Consider the following 27500-nt stretch of genomic DNA (forward strand, 5'->3'; position numbering starts at 1 on the left):
TGGCTTAGACTTTATATATATGATATATATATATCATATATACTATATATATATATATATATATATATATATATATATATATATATACATACACATATATATACGTATATATGAATATGTATGAAAATCTGTAATTAACACGAAGAGATGAAGGCAGTCGTCAATTTTCCTTTGATGTATGAAAGTCCGCGCAGGAGCTTGCAAGAGTCGTTGTGCCGACGGAGGAAATCTCACAGAACGAACGACTGAAGATGTTGTTCGGAATCACTTAATCACTGAAATTACACGCAGTCCCCCACACCCTCCTCCGTTCCTATAGTAAATAACTATCATCAAGTAATTACCTCTAAGTATAGGTACAAGGAGCTCTGGATTTAATGTAGTAAATCATATGTCTTAATTATTTGAAGATAAAGAGTGATAAAGAGAAACAGACGAAAAAGTGAAACTGATTTCCCTACTTAACGGATGAGAGAGGAGGATAGGAAAATAGAGAGGCAGCGAGACAGAAGGGTAATAGAAAGATAGAAAGAAGGCAACAGTAAGGGTGAGATTGGCCAAGAGAGGCAGAGGAGTAAGCTGGAGAGAGAGAGAGAGAGAGAGAGAGAGAGAGAGAGAGAGAGAGAGAGAGAGAGAGTAGGAGAGAATAGAAATTCCTAGGGAAGGGCTAGATTGCAGCTTGATACTGCAAGGAGGAAAAACAAGGTAAGAAGAGAATTAATAATGATTATACGAATATAAGCAGAACAGAAAGGAGGGGAGCAACAAAAAGATTATGAATTTCAGAAAAATAAAAATATTTTTCATGAAAATGGGTTTATAACATTTTTATAAATGGTGGGCTTCCAAATTGCTTTAATCGATTTTATACTTAATTCGTAAGAAGTAATCATTAAATTAATTTATTATTGACAATGATAATATAAGATTTTTGAACTTGACTTTCCAAGGAACCTCCCTAAGGAAAAACGCGGTGAGAATGAATGTAGGATATGAATCATTCTAGGCATTCTATAGAAAGCAAATAAATCTCTCGTTGAAAGAACTCAGAATGAATAATGCGGCGTAATAAAGTAGTATAATAAATATATTTCCATTGGTATTGTAATTAGTTACAGAGTGCAAATGACCTAATACAAAAGTGAAATATAGGATTTTGACATGAAATATGGTCGTTCCAGCAAACATCAAGTATTCGACAAATTTATCCATACGAGTAGTAATCTTTTATATCCGTAGGTAAAAGGAGATCAAGTAGGAAAGAAGGAATTTCGATAATCATTTATTTTTCTATGGGTTTTATCTATAAACAGTCTTCATTTTTTCCGTTCATATTTGAACACTGGTATAATTCACGAATTCGTAATTTATCAAACTAATTTATATATTTCATCTTATTTAGGGCGCTGACTAATCCTGATGGGTTCCGGCGCTGGTATAATTCATGAATTCGTAATTTATCAAACTAATTTATATATATCATCTTATTTAGGGCGCTGAATAATCCTGATGGGTTCCGGCGCTTGGTCCTCAAGACCTAAATGTCATAATCTATCAATCAATCAAAAGCAGTTCCTAAGAAGAAACAGGAAAGAGAAGGAAGAAATGGAGGCCTGGCAATACAAACGATATTTGTGGGAAGGAGATTTCACAAGGGATAAGTAAGGCTCTGAAGAACAGTTGGGGGACAAATTGCGACTCAGACAGACGCATCCTGGAACGCGGTCAGTACCTGGATGGAGGAGAGAAGGAGGAAGAAGAGAAGATGGGGACAGAAGAGGAGAGGCAGCCTGGAAGGAGCGAGGAAAGCAGCCGGGTGGGTGAGGAGATACGAGCGAAAGTTGGGGAAGGGTTGGGGGAGGAAGAGGAGCTGGGAAAGTTGGGGAAGGCGGAAGGAGTAGTAGAGGGGGAATGAGAATGTTGGCTGTAATGAGGGATGAGTCGGCAAACCATTCAAGGAATTCGAATGAGGGATATGAGTTGGGTTTCCGCGGGAGCTCTCGAAGGCGGGCTGTCACTCCGAGAGGAAATACGAATCTCGCAAGAACTCGGCCCATTTAGGTCTAAGAGGTGCAGCCTCTGGTACCTGCGTGCCTGCGACGCTAGAGCAATGACTCACGTCCCTTCGTCTCTAAATTTGAATCGCTGCTCGTAGGAATGGGGAAGAGAAGGCGCCCCGAAATGGAGCACAAAATTTGATTGTTCTTGATTGTGGCTTGGTCTCCACTAATAGCTTCATCTGTTTTTTTTGTTTTATTTCAGTTTATATATATTATACATATATGTATATATATATATATATATATGTATTATATATATCTATATTATATATTATATATATGGTATATATATATTTGTAATATATGTATGAATTATATATATATATATATTTATTATTAAATATATATATATATATATATATATATGTATGTATGTATGTATGAGGTGTTGAGTGTTGGTATTTCATAATGAAGTTTGAGTGTAATTTTTCAAGAAATTTTGCAATGAAGCAGTTCTGAAAGTATCGAACGCAAAAGAAAAAATAAGCCAGAATTTCACATGAGCATTGAATAATACATGAATAGCAGAAATGGTAATGAATATGTCAATAAAGCTAAACAATCACCCATTGTCGATACTTTGTAGTTGTAAGGAGTGTCACTTAAGTTGTTGAAGAGCTGTCAAAAGTGATTGATTTTGGCTCAGTATGCGCGCCCGTGTGTGTGTGCGTGATTGCGTTATTGCTTATAATAAATGTTTCTCTATTAGTGTAAAAACCTAAAATGCCATTTACAGATCATGGTGGAAAAAGTACCTTGGAAGTTAAGTGCGTGATCTGTTAGAGCGAAGAATGCTTTTCTTCTTCTTTATAAACAACTAAACAAAGTTGACGACTGCTTTCCACTAGGAAAAATGAAGAGATACTTCTCATATTCTCTGTGAGTTTGAATTTTTCTGTTCATATAACACTGATCAAAATATATCAACGAAAGCATTAGTTTGATGTGACCGAACAAAGAAACGCACTACTGTTTATTTCTCTAACCCATTTATGATATGGCAATCATATTATATTTCAACAGGATAAAGGAGAATTAGAACATTTTGAATGACTGGAATTCAAGAGTGAGGAATCGGAAAAACTTTCATTTATATTTTCTTGAAAAAGATTTTACAATCTATACTACAGTATTTGAAAGGTTTAGCTCCGATTATAAGGACATCTTATATATGTATGGAAAATATAATTTAAGCAAATAATGGCGAGAATGGTAATTTGTATGCAGATCGATATGACAAGAAAAAACTCATCATCTCGTTGTCTATGAACTCTGGATGTCATCATCGTGTTTGTTCTTGGACCCATATGACTCTCTCAGCTAGAGGTTTATTATCACATGGTAAAAGTCTATCGGAACTTCTTTCAATCTTCGGCGTTGATGATTGTGGTACCTGTAAAGTTATTTTCCCATCTCAACTACCTCTTTTAAATGCTGTCTTTCTTGAGCCTTACTAATGTATATAGAAATAGCATCTACTTCATTGCCTACCTATGCATTAGTTATTTAAACGGACCTTCCCTTGATTCGTGACGTCAAGTTAACAACAATGCTATCTTTTCCAAGCCTTTTAACCATCTTTGCTTTCCTAGAATAAAACTGCAACGAAAATGACCTAGCTAGAGTCTATCAAATACCTTCCGAACTAAAAGCATCATTTACTTCCCCAAGACTCCAAACGATGCACGACCGCCCGTGGACAATACAGGGCAGATAATAACCTCCAGATTTCTTATCTATAATGACAGCGCTGATCAATGCACGATAAGAGCATTGTCGGGAGGCTAGTAAGCTTTTCCCGACCTGTGTCTCGGTAGTAAGTCATGATTTTATCGGTTATGAACACGGGCTTGTCATTCTTTGTGTAGTCTGGTTTTAACGAGAAGTTCTCTGAACGACATTTATGGCTTCATACGACTGGGAGGGCGAGATAAGAAGGGGGGTGGGGGGGGGGGGGGGGGGAATAGAAGGGCAAGGTGAAGTTATTGGAATAAACTTCCACAAGAACTTTTATTGGCGGTGATTAGGTGAACTTCTTGAAATAAGTCTCTTTGCAAGAATTTTAAGGGCGGTCTTTTTATTGCATTGCTCTCTCTTTTTCTCTCTCTCACCCACACATGCACAAATGCACACACATACGAAATGTATTTCTATATATATATCTTCTTGGTTTTCCCTCCCCTTTTTTTGTCAAAGTGAAGAACTTTTCGCAACGAGAACCAGCACCATCGAGTTGTACATGCCCCGTCAGCATCTCAAATGGTCCGTCGAAACCTATACCTCATCCCACTTCTCCCTTTGGTCCCATCTGGGTGGTAATATGTGTGAAAGTGCGTTCTCTTTAACCATTTCCTTTGTCTGAGAGATTTTGGCAGTCAAAGACATTGTTACCGTTACCACTTTTTTGTTCAGCTTCCGTAGCTTTCGTCTTGACGTTCCGGAAACGGTCTCAAAATTCCCATATTAAATCTTGCTAACATCGTCTGAGATTTTATGTCTTCAAAAACTTGCTTTTCCTTCCGTATCATTTTATTTTCTTAGACTAATTACAGTTCACCAGTAAATCAGAACTTGGATACAGCTTCTCCTGGTCCACATCAAAATCTACAGACTTCTGCCACTGTGAAGATCTGCAATGACAGGAAGGCATGCTGATACATAGATGACCGCCCCTATTGACATGACAGCAGAGACTCAAAACATTAAATAAGAATTCGCAAAGAGCAAATCCAATGAAAATAAAGAACAAAAAAATTAATCTATTTTAATGCGACATTAAGAGCCATTACCCCATCGTCATAACACGTAAAATTAGACCTAAACGACTGCCTACAGCCTCTGAAAAACATCTGTTCCTGCCCGGGTGTCGAGTAACAAGGAACAAACATTAAAGTACTTCCTTCCCCTCCTACCTCTTCCCCCTCCCCCTTCTCCCTCTCTCTCGCAACGTTTATTCCCTGACGGTGAAATCTGTCACAAGATATGCTAGAATTACTGTCTGATGTTGGCTGCTAAGTGGGGTAAACACTTTGAACTGCGTTCTTTTTCTTCTGTTCTTTTATGGGAATCAGCTAGCATTCTGATGGCGCGCACTATATATATACTATGTTTATTCCATTTGGGGTAATGGAATTATGTGCCTCCACACTATCTTTTACACAAGTACATAACACTTCACGATGAAACCAATACATTGGCTGTTAGTTCGAGCAGCTTTATCTCCGCAATTCGTAATGACAGGCTTTTAATAACATGTAAATGAGTAAATGACAAAGATGAATATATATATATATATATATATATATATATATATATATATATATATATATATATATATATATATAAGGCGCGTGTATGTGTATAATAGTGCTGGTGACACTATCAGTAAAATTAAGCAACTTTGGGTCTAGTCAGTACTTGAATGGGTCATCTACGTAAAATAATGAACGCCAACTACGAGGTAACCCAAGATACTCGGGGTAGAACGCTTGCGAAAATATATGTAGGTTTTATGGTATGTATATATATATATATATATATATATATATAGTATATATATATATATATATATATATATATATATATATATATTTATATATATATATATATATATATATATAGAGAGAGAGAGAGAGAGAGAGAGAGAGAGAGAGAGAGAGAGAGAGAGCGCTAATTATCGTAAATAGTATTTCAAGATCTGAACCCAACGTTACGGGCATGAATTCTCTCATATCTATAAAACAGGGACGTGATAGAAATAAATTTAATGAATATTCATTTAACGAAAACCATAAATAAAAAGGAAACATTTGTGAAATACTATCGCCAAAATGAAAAGAGCGCTTTCAAAAACATATTTCAATTTATCTATAAAATTCTGTGATACTTTTTCCACTTAGATATTCACAACAAAAATCGTCATTGTTCAGCCTTTAAGCTTAATGTACAAAAAGCGTTTGCTTGACAAATTAAACTCTTTTATTCTTACTGGATCAAACGCTCGGTTTATTTTTAGCCCTTTTTGTCCCGGGAAGTCGCAAGGACGACTATTGTAAATCGGATCTTTGAACACCGGCAGTTAAACCATTTTTTTTTAATGATTCATGGCGTACAAATTCATGCACAATTAGAAGTTCAAATAGTACGATTTGTATTTTTCAGCGAAGAGACCGTAACAGACTGAACTAATACGCTTTGGTCATTACAAGAAGTTCGTATGAAAGCCATTGAACTGATATAAAATTAATTTCTTGAGAAAAATGTAACGCAATTTTTGAATGGGGCAGACTGAAGAATCCTGTCACATAGAAATAAGTGTAGTCTTACTAAAAATTGAAAATTATAAAGCACTGATACAGTTTAGGGGACACGTTGTCAACAAGCTCGTCAGAGCATCACACATAATAATACTTATCAGTAAAAACTCTAATTGTTTAAAACAGCGTTTGCCTGCAAAAGAAATATTTGGAATTTTCAATTTTGGCTTAATAAAGCGCATGTCAAGTATCAATTAATTGTAGCCTACTGTTTAGTAACTATTTAGTTTCCGCGTAAATCTACTGTGAGTTGGATCTAGTGTCATTTTGAAATTAATAAGTTAAATATTGAGCTGAAAGGTATTTGGTTATGAAAGACAAGTACTAAGAATAATACAACTCAGAACACCTCGGCGAAAGCGAGGAAATCCTCCCCAGGCGGATGTTCAAGTTCATAAGTGGCTTTTGTGTTAGACATGACATCTAATCTTACTACACCGCAGTGAGGTGTCATCCCAGCCCGGTAATAGTGCGTAATTCCCCTTCAGCGAAAACCATCACCCAAACAAACTGAATTTACATCGAAAAATCTTCCACAGAGGAACGAGAACATTTTCGAAAATTTTGTATTTGCTATAATTGCATAGCACCTTTTATGGGAATTATTAATTTCAGTTCTAATTTTAATAAGAAAACCTCTAGTGTCTAATGACCACTTTCTAATCACATTACCGTCATTCAGTGAAAGCACAGAGCAGTAACTTCCTTTGAAGATGTTTTTCCAACGGCTCATCTCATGTATTATTAAACTATGAAGTCCAGACTCATAAATATTCGAGCGAAAAACGAACAAATTGGACGAGGTAATTGCATTACTCCCCCGTCGGGATGTTGTTGTAAAAGCTGTTTATTATGCATCTTTAACCTTCCTACGTTGATTTAATGGGTTTTCTTTCTACGATATTGGTTACAAAGATACAATATTGCAAGGTGAGTCTCGGATCTTCCACGTCAATTTGATTAATACGATGGAAATGAGCTCTTTCGCTGAATAATGATGAATAAATTCATCACTCCCAGATCTGCGAGGAACGATTTGTTTAGAGAAATTTATGGTTCGCTGCTGAATCGGCTGAATCGTCACGTCTGTCTTTACGTCAATCAGAGCTCTTTGAAGGGATCACAAAGAAATAATGAGATGCTTTTAAGTCTCTCAACTTCATATGCATTGGGCGAACTTTCTGTTGGTCTTTATTCTCTTTACGTAAGTGTGAATTTTAAATGAATTCTCTCTCTCTCTCTCTCTCTCTCTCTCTCTCTCTCTCTCTCTCTCATCTCTATATATATATATATATATATATATATATATATATATATATATATATATATATATATATATATATATATGATGTAAAACTCTACCATTGTTGTTCATGATGATGGTTTCATTATACAACAAAACACGAGAGTTATCTGTAATTCAAGAATGATGAACTCTGTACTTTTGTGTGTCCATGCTCACTCAGCTGACCTCGGTTAAATCTCTGCGAACTCATTTCCATCTTGTAGTGTCAGTTCTTTATTTGGTCACTGTGTGATAATCCATATTCAAACTAACACTGACGTTCTACCTATCTGCAATTAAATAGAAAGTTGATGCATACCCGAACCAGTAAATAAAAGGGACATCTGAAGGATTTGGTTTTCTGCTCTCTTGGAAGGGTTACCTTCAAGGCGTAATGATGGTTGCCTGTGCAACAGCAGAGAACACAATGAAAACCTTAAGAAGACTACTGCGACCTACCAATTAACGTGGCATCCAAGCCACGTCTCATCAAAGTAGATTCCATGGAATTCCAATAACAGCACAATCTCCCTCATACCCAAGATGGATCTGAACTAGTCATTTTATATAGTGAGGCAAACTGATGATCCGAAGAAGCGTACATATAGTTTTTTAAATCATCGTCTTTATTTTTTTTTATTGCGATGCGGACGGGAAGGAGCGTTGAACATCATTATCCACCACCGAATTTAAAAAAAAAAAAAAAAAAAAACATCATTGTTCATTTTTGGTCCTCATTTTGACTATCTGGTGAGCTCCATCTTTTCGTCAGTTCAATTTAAAGTTTTCTTGTATGATTTTTGTCTTCAGTGTCAATACGGTTTAGAATTATCATGTTTTAAGTTGCTTTTTTAAATATAAATGTTCACACGTTTTTAGGTCAGAGGGGGGGGATTCGCTTACCCTGGGTGGGTGAATTCATACGCTTAGCCAGGATTCTGTGAGTGGTGATATGTTAGCGTGCTTATCTATAATATATCTTCGTATTTCAGTCATTTGGCTTCCCTCTGACTGAACGTTTGATAAACGTGAGTAATATTTCTGATTTTTTTCAAAGTTTTTGTTTCTCTCTCTTTGAATTTATCTAAGGCACTGTGCTATGTAATATGAAGACGCACTTTTGCAACTATAGCCTATGGTTTTTCTCGTAATTTTTACGCAAATTGTGCATTACTCTTTCTTTCGTCCAAATGTCGGATATTTAAAGATTTCTATTCCATTGCCTTTTTTCATAGACATTGCACTAATTCTAGGGTACCCAGACATTTGTCATTATATATTCCTACGTTTCTTCTTATCTTTGATGAGCATTTTATGATGTAATGTTTCACATTTGTTGTAGATAGCGCTGTTACCTGTAGAAGTCATTCATATGTTCTACCAAATATTCTATTCGCATATTCTCTCTCCTAATATCCTAAGATCATCTTCTCCTTCATCTTCAAGAACATTAGCATATTAAAATTTGGAGTCTCGTTTTGTGTTCAGCACGTCCGCTCACTGCAACCTAAAAGAAGCAATGGGTCCTTTGGGATCATAAAAGCAGGAAGCGAATTCCTTTGCTTGGCTGGATAGGCGGTTCGAGAAACACTCAAGGGGCTTAAAACGTACAAATGCAGAGGCTGTTTATCTACTCATGCAGGTGGTTTTTATTATCATTTGATTTCATTTTTCGCATTTTTTTTGCGTCGCCTTTTTAAAGTCAAACCTTTATTTATTCTTTGCTAACTTTTTTTTTTTTAAAGAAAACTCTTATGATGATTTGTCTGTCCGTCCTCACTTTTTCTGTCCCCCTCAGATCTTAAAAAATATTTTGGCCAGAGGGTTGCAAATTGGTTTGTTGATCACCCTCCTTCCAATCATCAAACATACCAAATTGCAGCCCTGTTACCTCAGTAGTTTTTACGTTATTTAGGAAAGTTAGCCATGATCGTGCGCCTGGCAACGCAATCTGTGCCAACTATAAAGGCCACTACCGGTTTCATTGGGCGTGGGTGAAAGTTTTATACACACTATACGCTGTACAGAAAACTCCATTACACCGCAGAAGCTTCGGAGGATTTTTTTTTTTTTTTTTTTTTTTTTGTTAAATAGTGTAAAGTCAAAAGGAAAAAGATAATGATTAGTACCTTCAGTACCATATGAGTGTACGAAATATGAAATGAACTTTTTCCGTCCTTAGAAGATATCATTACATTGCGGTCTTATGAAATCTCAAAAACGAGTCATTCCTGCCTTCTTAGAGGAACCCCTGGTAGAGAAGACTTTCCTACTTTCTCTCAAATTGTAGAGATCTCCCCTAAATGCGATAAAACACCTTAACGTGCGCCTATATCACCTCTTGAAGCACTTCTGGGACATCTGAACCCACACCTCTGAAAGCTTTTAACTTCCCTACTAACCATTAAAAACAAATCCCCGAATTTGGTAAGGATTTATTTATTCGAGTCATTTAATCTCACAGATTCATCATTCGGTTTCCTTAAGACAGAATCAAACTATTCCACCACCAACAATTAACATTCTGTTAATGTTGTCGATGTTTCCTTGCTGAGGAATGACCAACCTTTGAGCGTTGATTCCAAATCATTTGGTTTCTATGTCCAGGAAGTAGCAAGACTCTCATCCCAAGATATGAACACATTTCCCTCTGGAATGGTCCGGTTATGCCACAGACGAATTTTAAAACGGAGTACTCAGTTATATGATTGAATAAAATTAACTTGTACGATGTTACTCAAAACAAGTAAATATTTTCCTTTGGGTAAGTTCATTGTCCATGAAGATAGTTAAAATCACTTCTTGAAAATATTAGTTTAGGAAATTTGTCTGCGAAGAAAATGATGGGCTGGTGACAAGGCCTTTTTTTATATTCTAATTTTCATGATCATCATTAAGGTCGATTTAGAGCTCTTAAGCATCATCATGCTAAGTAGATGGAACTAAAAAATTACGTAAGTTTAACAGATTTGTAAAGACAACGTTATATTTGAAAAGTCATGATGGCAATATAAAAAATTCCAACTAGACCCAAAGTGGCAGTTTACCTTGCTGCCTCTGTAGCTTTCGGGCAATATGGACTGACTATTCACAGAAAATATACGTAAAAATAATAGCTCTTTCTGCTTTCGGACCATTACGGACGGCAAGTATTAACAGTGAAAATAAAATCTTTAAAAAAAATAGCTTTTATGGCTTTCAGGCTACTATGGACGACAAACATTCGTAGGAAAAAACATACTTAAAAATGTAACAGTTCTGTCTGCTTTCAAGTCGATGGGAATGGCCTGCATTCATCCGAAAAAGAAGAAATCGTTATTATTTTTTTTCACGAATATCTTTTTTATCAACGTTAGGGGCGCTCCCCGAGTGAGGATTGGAAAGGCGATGGGAGGCAGGAAGCCTCAGGAGCTAGACATCGCCTTTATGGGCACCTAAATGGTTGGTATCGTGTGTCCAATTATGCCAAGAGTTTCTGCGTCAGAAAGGGAGACGCACAATGAGAGAGAGACGGGCAAACAGACAAACAGACAGGCAGGCAGACAGACGGAGAAAGAGAGATTTCTTGCTATTTAGATTCAGTCAATAATGATTGGTTGTGATGATGATGAAAACATCCTTTAAGAATCAAATAAACCTGGTGAGAGAGAGAAGCCAACATTACTTTGGAGAGAAAGGTGATGCTGAATGAGAATTTTGACGATTAAACCTCTCTCTCTCTCTCTCTCTCTCTCTCTCTCTCTCTCTCTCTCTCTCCATACAGTCCCAATCATGCATGTAGTACTAGATCAAAGGTACAGTAATAGAAAGTGTAAAGCAAACAGGCTTTCGAAGTGAAAGGAAATCGTTTGAAGAAGCCTAGACAGAAGATAATTGGAAGGATCATAGTATCAGGGATCAGGTTCTTCCTTTCGTATTGATTGTGACCTCGCCAGATAGTAGTCTCGACCATCCACTGACTTTTTCTTCGGTGGAATGTTGAACTTTCTACCTTCTCTCGTGTTTCCAGAAGTGAGATTTGAGATAGTCAACGAGGCAATTATACCATTATCTGAAGAGTAAATAGTTGAAAAATATGCACGAGCAAACAGTTTAAGAGTGTAAAATATGCACCAGCAAACAATGTAAGAGTGCAAAATATGCACCAGCAAACAATGAAAGTGTAAAATATGCATCAGTAAACAACGTAAGAGTGTAAAATATGCATCAATAAATAATGTAAGAGTGTAAAATATGCAACAGCAAACAACGTAAGAGTGTAAAATATGCACAAACAATCAATGAAAGTGTAAAATATTGTAATATATATACGCAGCAAACAATGTAAGTGTAAAATGTAGCGTAAAATATACATCAGCAAACAATGTAAGTATAAGATATACACCCACAACCATGTAAGAGAAGAAAATACATACAAGGTAAGAAAGTAGAAAGGAAAAATATGCACCAGCAAACAGTGTTCAGATGGAAAAATATGCACCAGCAAGCAGTGTTAAGACGAAAAAATATGCACAGCAAACAAGGTAGCAGAGAAAATGCGGAGTGTTAGGATGAATCAGAATGATAAATCGGATTTAATAAGGGAGAATCTTTCGAGCAGAGAAAAAATGGAGAGAGGGTAGAGGGAGCGGAATTGACGTATAATGGAAATATAACAGGCGACAGTAGCGAGATAATTGAATCATAAGAGAGTGATTGGGAAACGAGATTATTCTCATATGAATAAGAGATAATTTATTAAAGATAGAAAGTCTGAGATTGAATTTGAGAGAGACTGTAGTCCAAGCAAATTTAAGAAACGAAAATACTTACAAAGACGCCAGCAATAATTAACATCAGTTATTGCAAACAAGCAAAATCCAGAAGTCCACAAAAATTATGAAATTTGTGTTAGAACTCGTAGATGAATAAATTACCGTCATGGAAATATAGTGAAAATATTTTTGCGATTTAATATAGAAATATTTCATGTCCTTTGGAAGATGACTGCTAAATAAAACCGTGGAAATGAAAGGGAAGTCAAATTAAGGTAATCCTGTCGGATTATCACACGAAGGAAAATGCACACACGTATTACAATCTGAGAGGCAAACATGCAGTAAAACGAGTGCAGGATTTTACCAATTTAATGTGAAAAGACATTTCTGTGTGTGTTGTGTATGGGTCGGTAGGTCCTTGTGTGTGTGTGTGTGTGTGTGTGTGTGTGTGTGTGTGTGGGTGGGTGGGTGAGTGGGAGTTTGAGTGTGTGTTAAGGCAATCTTGTTTGTGGATAGTGTTTTAATGTAGTTAACCTGAATGTGATTAAGCTTTTTCACCGAAATATTTACTTCACTTATCAATACTTTCATGTAATTAGTCGTATGTCATTGTGTTTCCTCCATTCACAGTTCTTCGATCTTTTAACTGAGCTACTTCATAAGTCGTCCAACTCTTTACTAGAGCCATGATTCTACTATTTGAAATAGATGAATAATCAAATTCATTATAAAAACTAAGGAAGACTAAGACGAAGCAAAACGGAAGAGTCTTCACGACAGAACCGAGAGATTAGAAGTCTATTAGAGTAAAGGGAAGCCAGCTTAAGGAAGATATGGGACAGATAAATAAGCGAGTTTAATATTCTAATGGGAGGTAAGGTCACCCCTGGGGCAGATTGTAGGCACACAGACAGAGCAGCCCTGAGGTCTTCATATACTTTACTTGGGCCTTCATCCCCCCTCCCCACCCAACACCCAACCCCCTCTCTCTCAATAATACGTCGGTAATGACCCTTATTCAGGAAGAAACGAAGATTCCCGGAAATGGCGTTGATATTGCAGCCACAGGAAGAAAAGATATTGTTAAAGGGAAATGGCGTTTCATCTTCATTCACAAACCTGAACCTATATTGGCCAATAGTTTTGGAGAAAAGTTAGCGGTAAGCATAACAGGTTAACAGGTAAAAGTAACAGTTAAGTGTGCCGATTAACAGCTCTCCTAGGGCTGGCCCGAAGGATCAGATATTTTTACGTGGCTAAGAACCAATTGGTTACCTAGCAACGGAACATTACAGCTTATTGTGGGATCCTAACCACATTATATCGGGAAATAAATTTCTATTCTCCAGAAATTAATTCTTCTGGATTCCACGATGGCAGAGCAGCGAGTCGAACTCGCGACTACCAAACCGGTAGGCGAGCACGTAAACCGTTCGTCCAACGAGGAACTACTGGTAAAAGTAAAATGTAATAAATTTCCTTTCTACACGAACTGAAAGAGAGGATATGGTGTCTCCCTCTATCAACAATACGTGATGCTTAAAAAAAATGGTAAAAAAGGAGATGTCCAAGATGTTATAACCAGTAACAAGCAGTTAACTGACATTTTCCTTTTGTGCAAACTGAGAAATGATAGGAACAACAAGACGTTCACACTGGAAAGTATAGCACAGGAAGTAAGTATTCATCAGTGATACTAAAAACAGATAACAAAACAACTTTAATGAGTTAGAAGCACATAATTTATTCTACAGCCACTTGCTATTGTGGGAAGAAGAATTGCTAGTTTTTGTAAAGCAACAACAATCACTGGCAAAAGTTACAAAAGAACTGGAGAATAGAATATATCGTCTTCCGTGAAGCTCTCAGGTGCAAACGTCTCTTTCATCATCAGCTCGAGTACAAAGGAAAGTATAAATTAAAACACAAATAATTTTCGTCCTCGATCAACGGATTCCCTGAAGCCGTTTCCGAAAAGAATTTATTCGACGAGAAATCCTCGCGAGAGCGAAAGGCTAAATATCAGCAATTAATGGAGTATTTGGCCGATAGAAATGAAAGCCGTTTTATTCGTATTGTTGATCAAAGGTGACAGATCTCTATAATGAACAAAGTTCCCGCGTCTGATTCGTTTCCCGACACCTGAGGTCGGGTTACATTCATGGGACGAGAAAGCCATGAATAATGGGGAACCTCGTTATGTATGTCGCAAAGGTAATTGCAGATGATGCAAGAGCGGAAAACCAGCTGTACTTGTTGCATGTATTGTGTACGTGTTAACTCTTGCAGACTGTTTGTTCTCCGTTGCCAAGCCGCTCCCCCCAACCCTCCCCCCCACCCCGGCCCCCAACGGTGATTGGCGACACGGGAGGATATTCGCTGGATATCTATTTATCAATAACGAATGGCTTCTCGTGTCTGAAGAAGCATTATCTGTTTCTTTCAACATGGAGGAATCTCTGGGCTGGATAATTAGCCAATCTGATTATTCTTCTCTTGGTGTTGAATTTCTCTCTCTCTCTCTCTCTCTCTCTCTCTCTCTCTCTCTCTCTCACACACACACACACATACACAGATGTGCGCACGGATTCAGTCAATATGGTACTACTATTTTTTCACGGCGGTATTCTATCTCTCTCTCTCCTCCCTCTCTCTCTCTCTCTCTCTCTCTCTCTCGTATACACACTTACAGTATACACACACAATCATTCCGGATAGATAATGTGTGAAAGATGTGAAAAGAATACTTCAGTATTTCTCTTCCTTCTGATATCTTTTGATAAATGATGATTGTTTGTACTTCATCATTACGCCATTTTTTATGAAGAGATGTTTCTTGGAGAACGCTTTTACGTTTTAACTATAGATAGGCTGATAGATCAACGAAATGCTAACATCCCTGCCAATATATTCCTGCTTTGGTCAAAGTATTTAAGTTGCGATCATTCTTAAACCATTATGAAATGCTATAGAAATTAAAGTAAATTGTACACCTGATTCCTTAGTTTAATCTTTTTTCCTGCGTAATAAACATATATTCATCTTTTTGCATGTTAATGAGACCATTTTAATTAGAAATGAATATTCAAAAGGCGCTAAGATTTTGAGTGAGTTCTCGTTCATCAGCTTCAATGGCAATTTTGCACCGTTAGGATTTGAAACGCGCTTCAACTGTTTCATTGCTTCATTTTGATCTATCTGTCAGAGGCGAGGCTTTATTTCCAATACATACTTTTTGCAATAATGTTCCAATTAGTATTTGCAATTAAGATCGTTAACCTGCAGTCAGAATAGACAATGCAATATGTTATGATGTAAAATTCAGCGAACATAAAAAGATATATGATAACTATGATTATCAAAAAGTCATATGCAATTAATGCCTTCGTAAAGAAAATTATTGTGCTATATGTAATCATAAGGGTCCAAGGCCACTTTAGCCTGAGCAAAGGATGGGATCATCAAAGGTTTGTGAGTACGTAGGTCGGGAAACCTCTTCTGCAATGGAACATCTTACAAATCGCAACAGACCGATTTACCGGTATAAATTTTGGATATGTCACAATTTTCATTCTAATTTAATAAAGGCGGATTCTATCATTTGATTTAATATTGATGCTACTAGTACTGGTTATTATACACGTTTCTTAGATTCTATGAAAACTGATATTCTAATGTGTAGCGTACAGACGCGCTCATACGATTGTAGTTTTGAATAACTGTGTCACGCCCTGGAAGAAAAAGCATCATCCGTTATTCTTCCTTTTGGATTCAAGGGCTGTGGAAATCGAGTAGTTAGGAGGTCACTGAGAATTTGACCAGTTGATTCTCTATATATACTTATTTGTTTATGTTGGTTCATTTAAATGTATGCTCTTGAAGACACTTATTTTCACTTAACAGACAAACCGAAATACCTGATCGGTGTAAGAACGCTCGTGCCGCGGAAAAGTGAGACTTGAAATAGGCCATAAGAGGGAAAAGAACGTCAAGATATGCTAATACAACTTGACAGGACGTAGGTCTGACATTTGTAAACAAACCTCTTCAAGACCTCAGGTGAGCACTGAGGAGGAAGGCGTGTGTGGGTTTGTGTGGGAGTGTAGGGAAAGGCACGTGTGCGTTGTGGTTGTGTGGGGGTGTGGGGTCCCAAGATAAGAGCATGAGAGATGTTGTCAAACACACCCCCGACAAGTTTTATAGGAGCAGAACAAAAGTTAAATTCGTAATTCAGCACCTCCGATTTATCACTAGCGAAAGAATTCCGCAGAGGAAAAAAACGGCGCACTAAACCGTTTTTACTACACCGTTAAGATTACGTTCAAAGGGCGTTGGTGTTGGGGAAGGGAGAGACAAATTAGAGCACCTTGTAAACGGAACAAAGTAATGATAAAAATCAGTGAGAAAATGAGAAAAGAGAGAGAGAGAGACGTAAGAATTTATGGCAGGTCGTTGGGCTCAGGTGTCAAGACACGTCACTTACATGTCTCAACGTGTAACCTCAAGGGAATGCTGAGGTGTCACATTGTCTCTTGTGGAGACTTTTCAGAGGGCGAGGAAGGAGACACTGAGGCTTCCTTTTCCCTCCTCCCTCCCTCCCTCCCTCCTTCCCTCCCTCCCTGTCGCCTCAAAGTTATTTCAGATGGAAAAGTTTTCCCTCCATCTAATGGCAACCGCGGATGTTGTCTTCAGTAGTTTGACAGCTGGGGCTGAAATTCAGTGAACAAAATATCAGGAGCTTTGATATATTTATTTTGCCTAATATTAGAGCAAACTATAGAATTTAGGCCAAAGGCCAAGCGCTGGGACATATGAGGCCATTCAGCGCTGAAATGGAAATTGACAGTGAAAAGGTCTGAAAGGTGTGACAGGGGGAAAACATCCCAGTTGCACGATGAAACAATTGTGAGGCGACTGTCGAAAGTAAGATGGAAGAAAGAGAAAATGAACGGAGGTACAGGTAAAGGAATGAAAGGAGTTGCGGCAAGGGGCCTAAGAGACTTTGCAAAGAACCGCACGTAATGCGTACAGTGCACTGCGTGAGGTGCACTGACGGCACTACTCTCCTACGGGGTATTTTGCCTAATGAGCAGAAGAGTATCGAAGACTTAAAATCTGTTTAAGAAAAAGAGGAGTGTACCGCATTATTCAGATGGAAATTGAAGGAACGAAAAGCAAAACTTGTCTACAGCAATCAATATTTCCCTTGGAAATGGCTTCGCCCACACACATCTTTCAGCTTTTGCTCGTCAGTAACAGTTGTCGTATTTTTGGTTACAGAAGTTGCTACAATATATAAGTAGTTTTAGGCAAATAATCATCTCTACAAGAGCACAGTTGCCGGTACGATGATAATGATAATGACAGCGGAAGTAACCATTAGATCAAGAGTTGTACCAAGAAAGCTGGGAAGAAAGTCATAACTTTAAAATAAAAATAAATTAACTTATATTTAACTAATCAGTAAAATAAAGATAAATTAACTTACATTTAACTATCAGTAAAATAAAGATAAATTAATTTATATTTAACTATCAGTAAAATAAAGATAAATTAACTTATTATTATCAGAATATTGAAAATTAGAAAAGGTAAAAAATGAAATTGAGTCAAGTTCAATGCGTGTCGGTTCTAAAACATTATTATCACGTATGAAAAGAACCTCTCTTCGCTGAATATACAGCACTTCAGAGATGGTGGAATATCTCATAAGACAGAAATAATTTCGCAATTTCTGAAAGCGCGTTTATCCTTGCAAAATACTTTGCCGTCCTTTTTCATAAACCATGCATTCCCATTTTATGAACTTCGCCGTCTTATTTTTATTTATGAAAAATTTTTAAATGTCGCGTAACTTATTCTGAATTCTAATAATTTTTTGTGTGGAAGCATGAATGACTGTATTTAATGTGTGCGTGTGTTCCAATGTTAAAGCATATTCCTTGTTGCAGTTTTTTTTTATTTAATTATTTATTGTTTGTTTGTATGGTGATTTCACGTTGCATGGAACCAGTGGTTATTCAGCAACAGGACTTGACTTCCGAACCCCATCGAGAGTGAACTTCTATCACCAGAAATACACATCACTAAGTCCTCTGTGGAATGCCCAAGAATCGAATTCGTGGTCAACGAGGTGGCAGGCCAAGACCATACCGATCACGCCACTGAGGCGTTTTAATTATTTTTTTTTTTTTTTAAATATCATTTTCATTTTTCACTATGCCGAATGACCTATTTGGTCCCAGTGCTTGGCATATGGCCTAAACCTGATACTTCATCCTAACCCTTCGAGCCAGCCCTATGAGAGCTCAGTGGTCTGGTTAAACTATTTTAATAGTAATAATACCTTCTTTCTTGAAACCTATCAGCCTGATGCAGCCATACTGAAACGTTTAATGTGGCATTGACCATATTGTTTATCATTTAACTGTTCACATTTACGTGTCTCATGATTTTAAATGGAATATCTAGTGCAATGTATTAAAATTCTGTTCTTAGCTTAAAAGAGAGACCCTCAGTCTTGGAAACCCATATCCGTTCTCGTAGTCACAAAAAATCAGATTAATTTTGGATAACTAAAATACATATATATATATATATATATATATATATATATATATATATATATATATATATATATATATATATATATTATATATATATGAAGATAAAAGGCCCATGAAACAGTATTTTAGCGTTGCAACCATATATTTCGAGCACTTCCTTCTGTGCTCCTGATCACTGGTATAATGTGGACATAGGATGTCTTACAAGAGTATATATACAAAAACATATGTAGGTGTGGCAGTAAGTCCCTGTTGGCGACCCACAGCTACATGTTTTTATATGTATACTTGTAAGACATCCTATGTCCATATTTTACCAGTGATCAGGAGCACAGAAAGAAGTGCTCGAAATATATGGTTGCAACGCTAAAATAGTGTTTTATGGGCCTTTTATCTTCATATTATACTGTTGTATTACAGTAAAATGACATTCATATAATATATTATATATATATATATATAATATATATATATATATATAAATATAAATATATATATATAATATATATAATATATATATATATATAATTATATATATATATATTATAATATATATATATATATATATATATAAATATATATAGTATATATATAGTATATATACTATATATATCTATATATATATATATTCCTTTTTTTGCAAATTTGATCACTAAGATCTTTCATCTTAGTAGATCCCTACTAAAAACGATTTACTTAATGCCTATATCGGCATAATTAACCGTAAGGGCATTAACAGTATACGGAAACCTTCTCTTCTATCTGACATGAAAACCGGCAAAATTGACATGCTTTTAAACCCTTCAGGTGGCACCTCGTTCAAGCTGGTTATTCTGAAGAGGAAATAAGTCAGTGACGTTAAATGAAATCGAATAATTCACAGGTGTTCGTAATTTGATAAGGTTGGCAGGCGACAAGCAGAGACGGAAATAATCGCCGAATAAATGAAAGTGTCAAGTTGGCAACGTTCATTACCTACGCAAATAACATCTCTGAATGTTTTACTTAATGTGACAACTGTCAGTGGGAGCATTCGTTGCACTTGTTAGTGTTAAAATAAAGTGGTAGATCATTTTGGTCTCAAATAAATACCTGGTTGCATAAATAAACGGTCACGTTGCTTGTTGCAATACTATTAGAGTGATGAGTGCGATGGCGGCAACGCTTGCATTTAACTTTGTGCTTTCTTTGTGCACATTTTATTAAAGTTCTTCTTATTATGTGTACATTTGTTTGTTGTTATTGCTTTGAGAACATTTGGTTGGTTATAGTTGTTATTGTTTCCTATACTTTTAATTATCGTTACTCTTGCTTTGTGTACTTTCGGTTGTAGTTTTTATTGCTTGGTTTACATTTGGTCGTGGTTGTTATTTTGCATTGTTTCTATCTGTCTTTCCGTTCATGTTACTTTTGTTTGTTGGTAACGGCAACAAACGGCGTATATATATATATATATATATATATATATATATATATATATATATATATATATATATATATATATATATATATATACTCAACTGCCGAACACCTCTTGTAATACGTACTTGAAGAATCTATCGGGCCAAACACTCTCCTCTAATTTCACCTCAATTACGGGATCACCCGAATGATACTCAGAGCCTAGCTGGAGGTTGTTAACCTCCCGTAATAGCTATTCCTAATATCCACCTTAATAGCCAAGGAGTAATTACACAGAGCAATTAGAAGCTATAGCTCGTGTTATCTTTCCGTTTTGTGCGCATCTGCAGTCATAAGTCAGTGAGGGGAAAAGGATTCTTCTTGACCAAACCGAGGGTTTTTAACTGGATGGAGAAATACTCAAAGACGGGTTCATTTGTTGAAAGACTGCTTACTAAGAAATTAAAACGTATTATTGCATTCTTTCTTGGTAAATACATTGTTCTGCGAGGAACGCCAACATAACGTTATGGCAAAAGTATTATATATGAACAGGACAGATTATTTGAAGGTTTCAGGTGCTGAATGAATGCATGCCAAGAAATTAAAACGCACCATAACATTATTTCACGTTAAAAATGCATTGTTCTGTAAAGGACGCCGGCATAGCCATATGACAAAATTATCATATATAAACAGAACAGATAATGCTACATGTGGTGAATGACTGCATACTAAGAAATTAAAAGGTATTAGTTCATTATTTCATGGTACGTACATTGTTCTGTGAAAAATACCATTATTCCGATTAGGCAAATTATATTGTATGAGCAGAACGGTAAATAATCTGAGGGTTTCATATTTTGAAAGAGTACGTTCTAAGAAGTTAAAACGCATCCGTCATTATTTCATGGTAAATACCTAACCCTGCGAAAAATGCCATCATTACGCATCCCAAAAATGATTACGTCTGAATAGGACAGAAAATTATTAGAAAATATAAATGACATCACTATCCATAATGAATTTCAAAGATAAAATTACAGTGAAGTAAGCCACCAGCTTTACTAGAATGGCTATATGAAAGTAATTTTACGCGACACGTAAGAAACATTTTTTAAAGCGAAAAAGGGCCCTTTGAAAGGAACTTTTGAAGAAAGTTGATGCGATAACGGTTAATGGGAGATAAAGGAGGATGCAAGAGGAACACTGACCTGTACAAATCAATATCAGCATAAGAAAACGATGGCTTGAGATTGAAAGTGTTTGAGGGAATGAATATTAAAATGATTTGCAAACGAGAGATGTCAAACAAAATAGCCACTTGAAGAATAAACGATTTTCCCTTGCGGCAATATTCCTAATTTCGTCATAATCGAGGGGGGCATCTAATGCACCCAAAGGTACCAAAACCATTATAATTTCTTTTGCTTAACATTCTGAGGTTTACTGACTTTGTTCCACGACGAGAAAAGCATTCTGCTTCAATTTTATGATTTTTGTCAGTGACGAGGTACAGGAGAAAGGTTAATGACTTCAAAGAAGTATAAATGTTTTGAGCTTGCATAATTATTTTCATCCTGATAAATATTTTCATTTCGTTCCATTCAAAGAAACAGGATGAAGATAGAAGAAATAATATCCCCAAAATAAGTTTTTTAAACTCAAAACTACAACATGAGAAAAATAAGACCAGATATTTCAACTCCTAAAATGTTTACTTCATCCCTACAATTTTTTTTTTTTTTTTTTGCACTTACAGTTCCTCATATTACATCCAGAAATAAAAAGAGATTTGTAATATGCTCAACAACCACCACTGTATCTACTGCACTATTTACAAAAAAGATAAATGCTCGGCCGAGTGTAAATATAGTATAATCATTACTGACTAATACAGCTTCACCTGGTCAACGCTCAATGTGAATAAGGTCCGACTGTGTGTGTGTGTGTTTGTGTGTGTGTGTGAGAGAGAGAGAGAGAGATAGAGAGAGGCTTTCTTAATGGATTAGATTCCCCTCTCTTCGAGGCTTCTTATTTCCTTTATATGGATATGCATCCTCTTAAAATCTAAGTCTATCGTTGTTAGTTCCTCGTAAAGTATTATTGGGGAAAGTTGTTCGTGTAATGAAAGCTTTATGTTTGAAGCGTCCCAATTTTGTCAGTTGTATCTCATTAAGACATCATTCTTCTTTGAACTATTTTGGGGTGCTTTTCCTGACTTTTGCTTTTAACATCATTTACCTCTCTCTCTCTCTCTCTCTCTCTCTCTCTCTCTCTCTCTCTCTCTCTCGTGGACTCGCTCACGCACACATACATATAATAGCACTTAGAGACCCCTTGTTCCTTCTCCTACAGGTTCCCTGTCCACTCTCTTTCCTCTTTCAGCAATACTTTTGTCTCATATCCTCTTTAATTCCCTTCCTTTTCTCTCTCTCTCTCTCTCTCTCTCTCTCTCCCGGTCTCCATCCCTTAGGCCCAAAGGCGATCGAGACCTAACGAAATTTCCCACGCGGAGGATCTTTTCTTTACCGGGAAGGATATTCTCTCTCTCTCTCTCTCTCTCTCTCTCTCTTCCCTAAATGTCACTCCATCTCATAACCCGGGTCTCACACTTGCCGTCCCGACCCATTTACATACACATAGGCCTATAACGTTTTACCTTGAATAGGGAAGTTCCGTGTCATAAAGTAAGGGGTTTTATAAAATATATATTTTTGTCTTTTACCTCATTTCCTTGTGAGTTTTTGGTTATGTTTTTTTTTTTTTTTTTACTGCGGATAAAATGTAAGCATTTTAATTGTATTTACAGCGTGAATGGTCTACGTATAGGAATTTTTGCCAGTTTAAATGGTTATCATTAGCAATTATGAAAACGTGGATGTCATTAGTTTGTTTTTCTTTTTATTCCCAGAAACCACTGGTTCACTATAGGATTATGAATTATGAACCCAATATACACAAAATCTAAGCAATAACTGTAACAACTCCCTGTGTACCCAAATACGAAACGATAATATCTGTACTTCTATAACCATCACTCTGGGCAACACAATTTGGAACAAAAAATTGTCATCAGTCACACGATAAACGTATTAAAGAATTGCTGATTGACCTTTATTCTTTTAGCATTTGTTTGTTTGTTTGTTTGTCAAACCTCTCTTCTTTTTTTTTAAATAGTTTCAATAACTGTTCAGCAGTAATGTCTGCATATTTTGAATACTAAAAATCTTTTAAAATTTGGATTTTATAGTTTATCCACATAAAGATGACAAATATCTTTAATTTCAAGAACATTTTTAACACTGAACAACAAAAGATTTTCGTCTATTTCCCTTTCTTTCTTTCTTTCTTTCTTTCTTTCTCTTTCCTTCTTTCTTTCATTCTTTCTTTATTTGTTTCTTTATTTCTTTATCCTCTCTTTACTTTCTCCACCTGAGCGTAAAACCGACATACAAATACAGCGTATCATTGACGGCATACTAAGTAATTGTTCACTTAATTTGGGTCTCCTTTGGCGTAATGGCAAATAACATGTACTTAATTAATCTAATTAAGCACACGACGTGCGCTACCGTTATTGAATTAAAATGACCTACGCTAATACTGTAATCATTTGATGTTGCACGAGAGTAATTCATCCTGTGTTACTGAAATTGATTATTTATTTTCTTTTTAAGTGTTCATTTAATATACCACACAAGTGGTCAATTAATTGTCATAAACATAGTTATCTGAAGCAGAGAATCATTTGAACTGGTATAGAAATATTATTAATTTACGATGCTGTTGAGAACGACGTCATATTTTTTCGTTAACTTCTGAATATTTAAAATTCTATTGCTATTCTTAATTAAGAGCATAACTGGCGCTGCCACAGCCTAGTATATCAGAGGCCGAAGTTAGAATGGCATCTAATGATACGTGTTGTGTCCTCTTATTTCCAACAACTGCAGAGCAGTTGATATATCGTCTAATTTTGGCATTTAGTGTCATGTCCCCGAGGGTCATTCGGCAGATAACAGCGAGGCATTGACAATTAAGATTTTATCATTTATCTCTCTGAAAGCTAGAATGAGATAACGCCTCCTCATTTTAAATGTGAGAGCGTGCACGCGCGCGTCTAGTCATAAATTGTGATAATTAGAACAATAAATTATACGAAATGAACCATTTGGTGTAGCTCGCGTTTAGGTCTTTGAAATCCGAACTCAAACTTGAAATTCACACTTAGAATTTTTCCTTTTTGTTTTTAACACCAACGTATTTTTATATATTCAAGTCTTTTTTTATTTAAGTATAAGATTTTGTAACTTTACCTTCGACGGGGGGCTGCTTCTGTCATACTCAAAAGGTTTACCTGTAAAGAAAGAAAAAAAAGATTTTTAGTCACAATTCATGATAAAACTGTACAATTTTCAATACTTTTCCATTGTCCTTCATTGTGTATCGTGGTGATTCATAAAAGCTAGAAAAATAATAAACTTTATACATATAACCCTCACGCTTTCTCAAGCGCTCATGCTTATGTTTGCTCTCTCTCTCTCTCTCTCTCTCTCTCTCTCTCTCTCTCTCTCTCTCTCTCTCAATTGTAACAACTTGGTGTAGGCGGTGCTGTTGTTTGAGTTCACTTCTCTTGCTCTACGTTTAGTCATAACTGACCAAATAATTCAGTTCTTCTTCCATTGTTTTATCACGATCCCAGTGGGATTACAGTGACTTTTAAGCTCTCTCTCTCTCTCTCTCTCTCTCTCTCTCTCTCTCTCTCTCTCTCTCTCTCTCTCTCTCTCTCTCTCTCGGCCTTAATATATTGATTTAATTATTTACATTTATTCCTGAACTCCACTGTGTGTTTTTTCAGGGTTTTTGGGTTACAATGACACGTGGAAATTTCACCACTTTTTCTGTTTTCTCTTCCTCTTTCTATTTTCTTTACCACTTTTCTATTTCCTTTTCCGGATCTTAATGCACAGAAATATGCTTTGTTTTCAACACTTCTATTATGAGGCGTTTTTACGATATCTTATATTTCTGAATCCATTTTGATCACCATTTCCTGAAATTTTGTCATTATATATTAGCAAGAATGTAAGTCACGAGAACTATCAAATCTTCACTGGTTAATCATTTTCCGTCCCTTGGCTCATATACGTTATTATTTCGCTTCCCTAAGTTTCTGGAACGCCACCATATTCACTTTATTTAATCGAACATGCTCTATTCACCTTTACCTGATGGACTGTCTTCACTGATATTGAAGGCAAGAGAATAGTATAGTAATAATGTCAGTATTGCAGTTCACCTGGAAGACTCTGCCCATATCTCACAAATCCTCCGATTCAAGCGAATATCTCGCGCCTCTGGAATGAAGCTGACTCCGTGTTTGACCAGCCTTACATGGAAGCATCTGCAATCACAAGCGCGTTTGCTTGCGTTCCTCTAATATGGGCTGGGATAGATGGTCGTGTTCGTGTTGATTCTTTCTTTCTTTCTTTCTACTATGAACGAGAAAATCTGGATGTTCCCATTCGATAGGTTCGGTGACGTTTCTATGCTCGGCCGTTCCGTTGCAGTTTCTCGAGCATCGTTGCTAAAAGGAGCAAGAAAAGTAGTTATCGAAGAAAGTGGTATCTCTATTTAGGAGTATGCTTCGACCAAAACGTAATGGGAGGAATACATTTGATATCCGGAAATTTTAAAAATTTTTGATCAACTTGGACATGATGCTTCTACAGAATACCGAGTATATATGATCGTCATTCATGTTTTGGTATTAATGTAATGCGTTGAATAACTCAAGGAAGAGAAAAATGCTCGACGCATAATTTTACATTTTGATTTGAAGGAGCTTTTCAATTATTGTTTTCTATAATACAAAATAAGTAACAATGGATGACAACAATTCTGAGAAAATTTGAGTAAGAAGACGTAACAAAATAGCCAGAAATTTAAAATTTATTTACTTTTTTCTTCATACAATAGACGTTGTTTTGACTTTAGTTTCCACAGATTTATAAGTCCCTCCTAATTCAAAGATTAAATTGCCATTTCAGAGAGAACAATGTATTGTTTTAAAAAAGAAATGGAGGTCATTCTATCTAACTCCCAATTTAAACACCATATTAAAAAAAATCTAAAAAAGACGAAATATAAAAAGTTCCCCAGTCCGGGAAACAGGAAAAGGGAAATTAAATAAAGACGTTGACGAGTTCCTTGCCCCACAAACACTCAGTCATTAAATGCAAAAAAATGCGTAACTTTTTCTCCTCGTTTCCCCTCTGCATGTCACTTTAGCAGTAAAATGATAACACGATCACCGAGTGATCCTTTATCCCTCCCCTCTTCTGGCCGCGTCCAGCTGTCACTCAAGGCCTGTCCGCTCTCACCCGCTCCGTCTTGAACAACACGTCACAAACGGTCTCTTGCCATTATAAATGCAACACGAGGTTGCCTTTCTGCCTTAATTATCCCTATGGTCTCTCTCTCTCTCTCTCTCTCTCTCTCTCTCTCTCTCTCTCTCTCTCTTTCAAATTAGCGCTAAAGAAACATCTTTTGCTGGTAAGTTGATAGCGCTTTATACGGTAACATCACTGCATCTCCAGAATTGTAACAATAGAAGGGCAACTTTCTGAATCATAATGATGCCTATTTACTCATGTAAGTAAAATTATACATGCTTTTATACTATGTATTGCAGGACTACGTTTTATTTTGTATTTTTAAGATGTTCAATCAGGTTTGTTGTATATAGTAAACTGTGAATAATATGTAATGTAACGCATGCATTGAAATACATTTTACCCTTTGTAAGATACAGAATAGACCAATATAAATATTGGAAATAAAGCTTATTATTATTATTATTATTATTATTATTATTATTATTATAGGTATTACTCTCTCTTTCTCTCTCTCTCGCGTTACTGTACTCCCTAGTTTTTCCTTGCAGGTAGTGGCCCGAGAATGTGTTAGAATGTGTTTTGGGATGATGTTGCCAGCCCCATACGCTTCTTTACCCTGATTTCGACCCACCAAAGTCGTCTAATTACTAGGTATCTAATATTCACTGTTTTGGTCGACGGAAGTATGACTGATGTCAAGGGAATGACCTAAGG

General features: G+C 36.3%; 1 protein-coding gene across 8 annotated transcripts in view; it reads right to left on the reverse strand.

Moving 5' to 3' along the window:
- The window catches only part of LOC135216362 (kinesin-like protein KIF26B), a 618765-nt gene that overhangs the window by 203741 nt on the left and 387524 nt on the right, over positions 1-27500 (reverse strand). Inside the window, exon 2 of one of the 8 annotated variants that reach the window (XM_064251607.1) lies at positions 24705-24745. The exons of the other annotated variants lie outside the window; for them this stretch is intronic. Within the exon in view, the coding sequence (XP_064107677.1) occupies positions 24705-24730 (26 nt within the window). The 5' untranslated portion in view covers positions 24731-24745. The remainder of the gene's footprint in view (positions 1-24704; positions 24746-27500) is intronic. 8 annotated transcript variants of the gene reach the window in all.

Source organism: Macrobrachium nipponense, chromosome 6 (assembly GCF_015104395.2).
Source record: "Macrobrachium nipponense isolate FS-2020 chromosome 6, ASM1510439v2, whole genome shotgun sequence".
In the NCBI taxonomy this organism is placed as follows: domain Eukaryota; kingdom Metazoa; phylum Arthropoda; class Malacostraca; order Decapoda; family Palaemonidae; genus Macrobrachium; species Macrobrachium nipponense.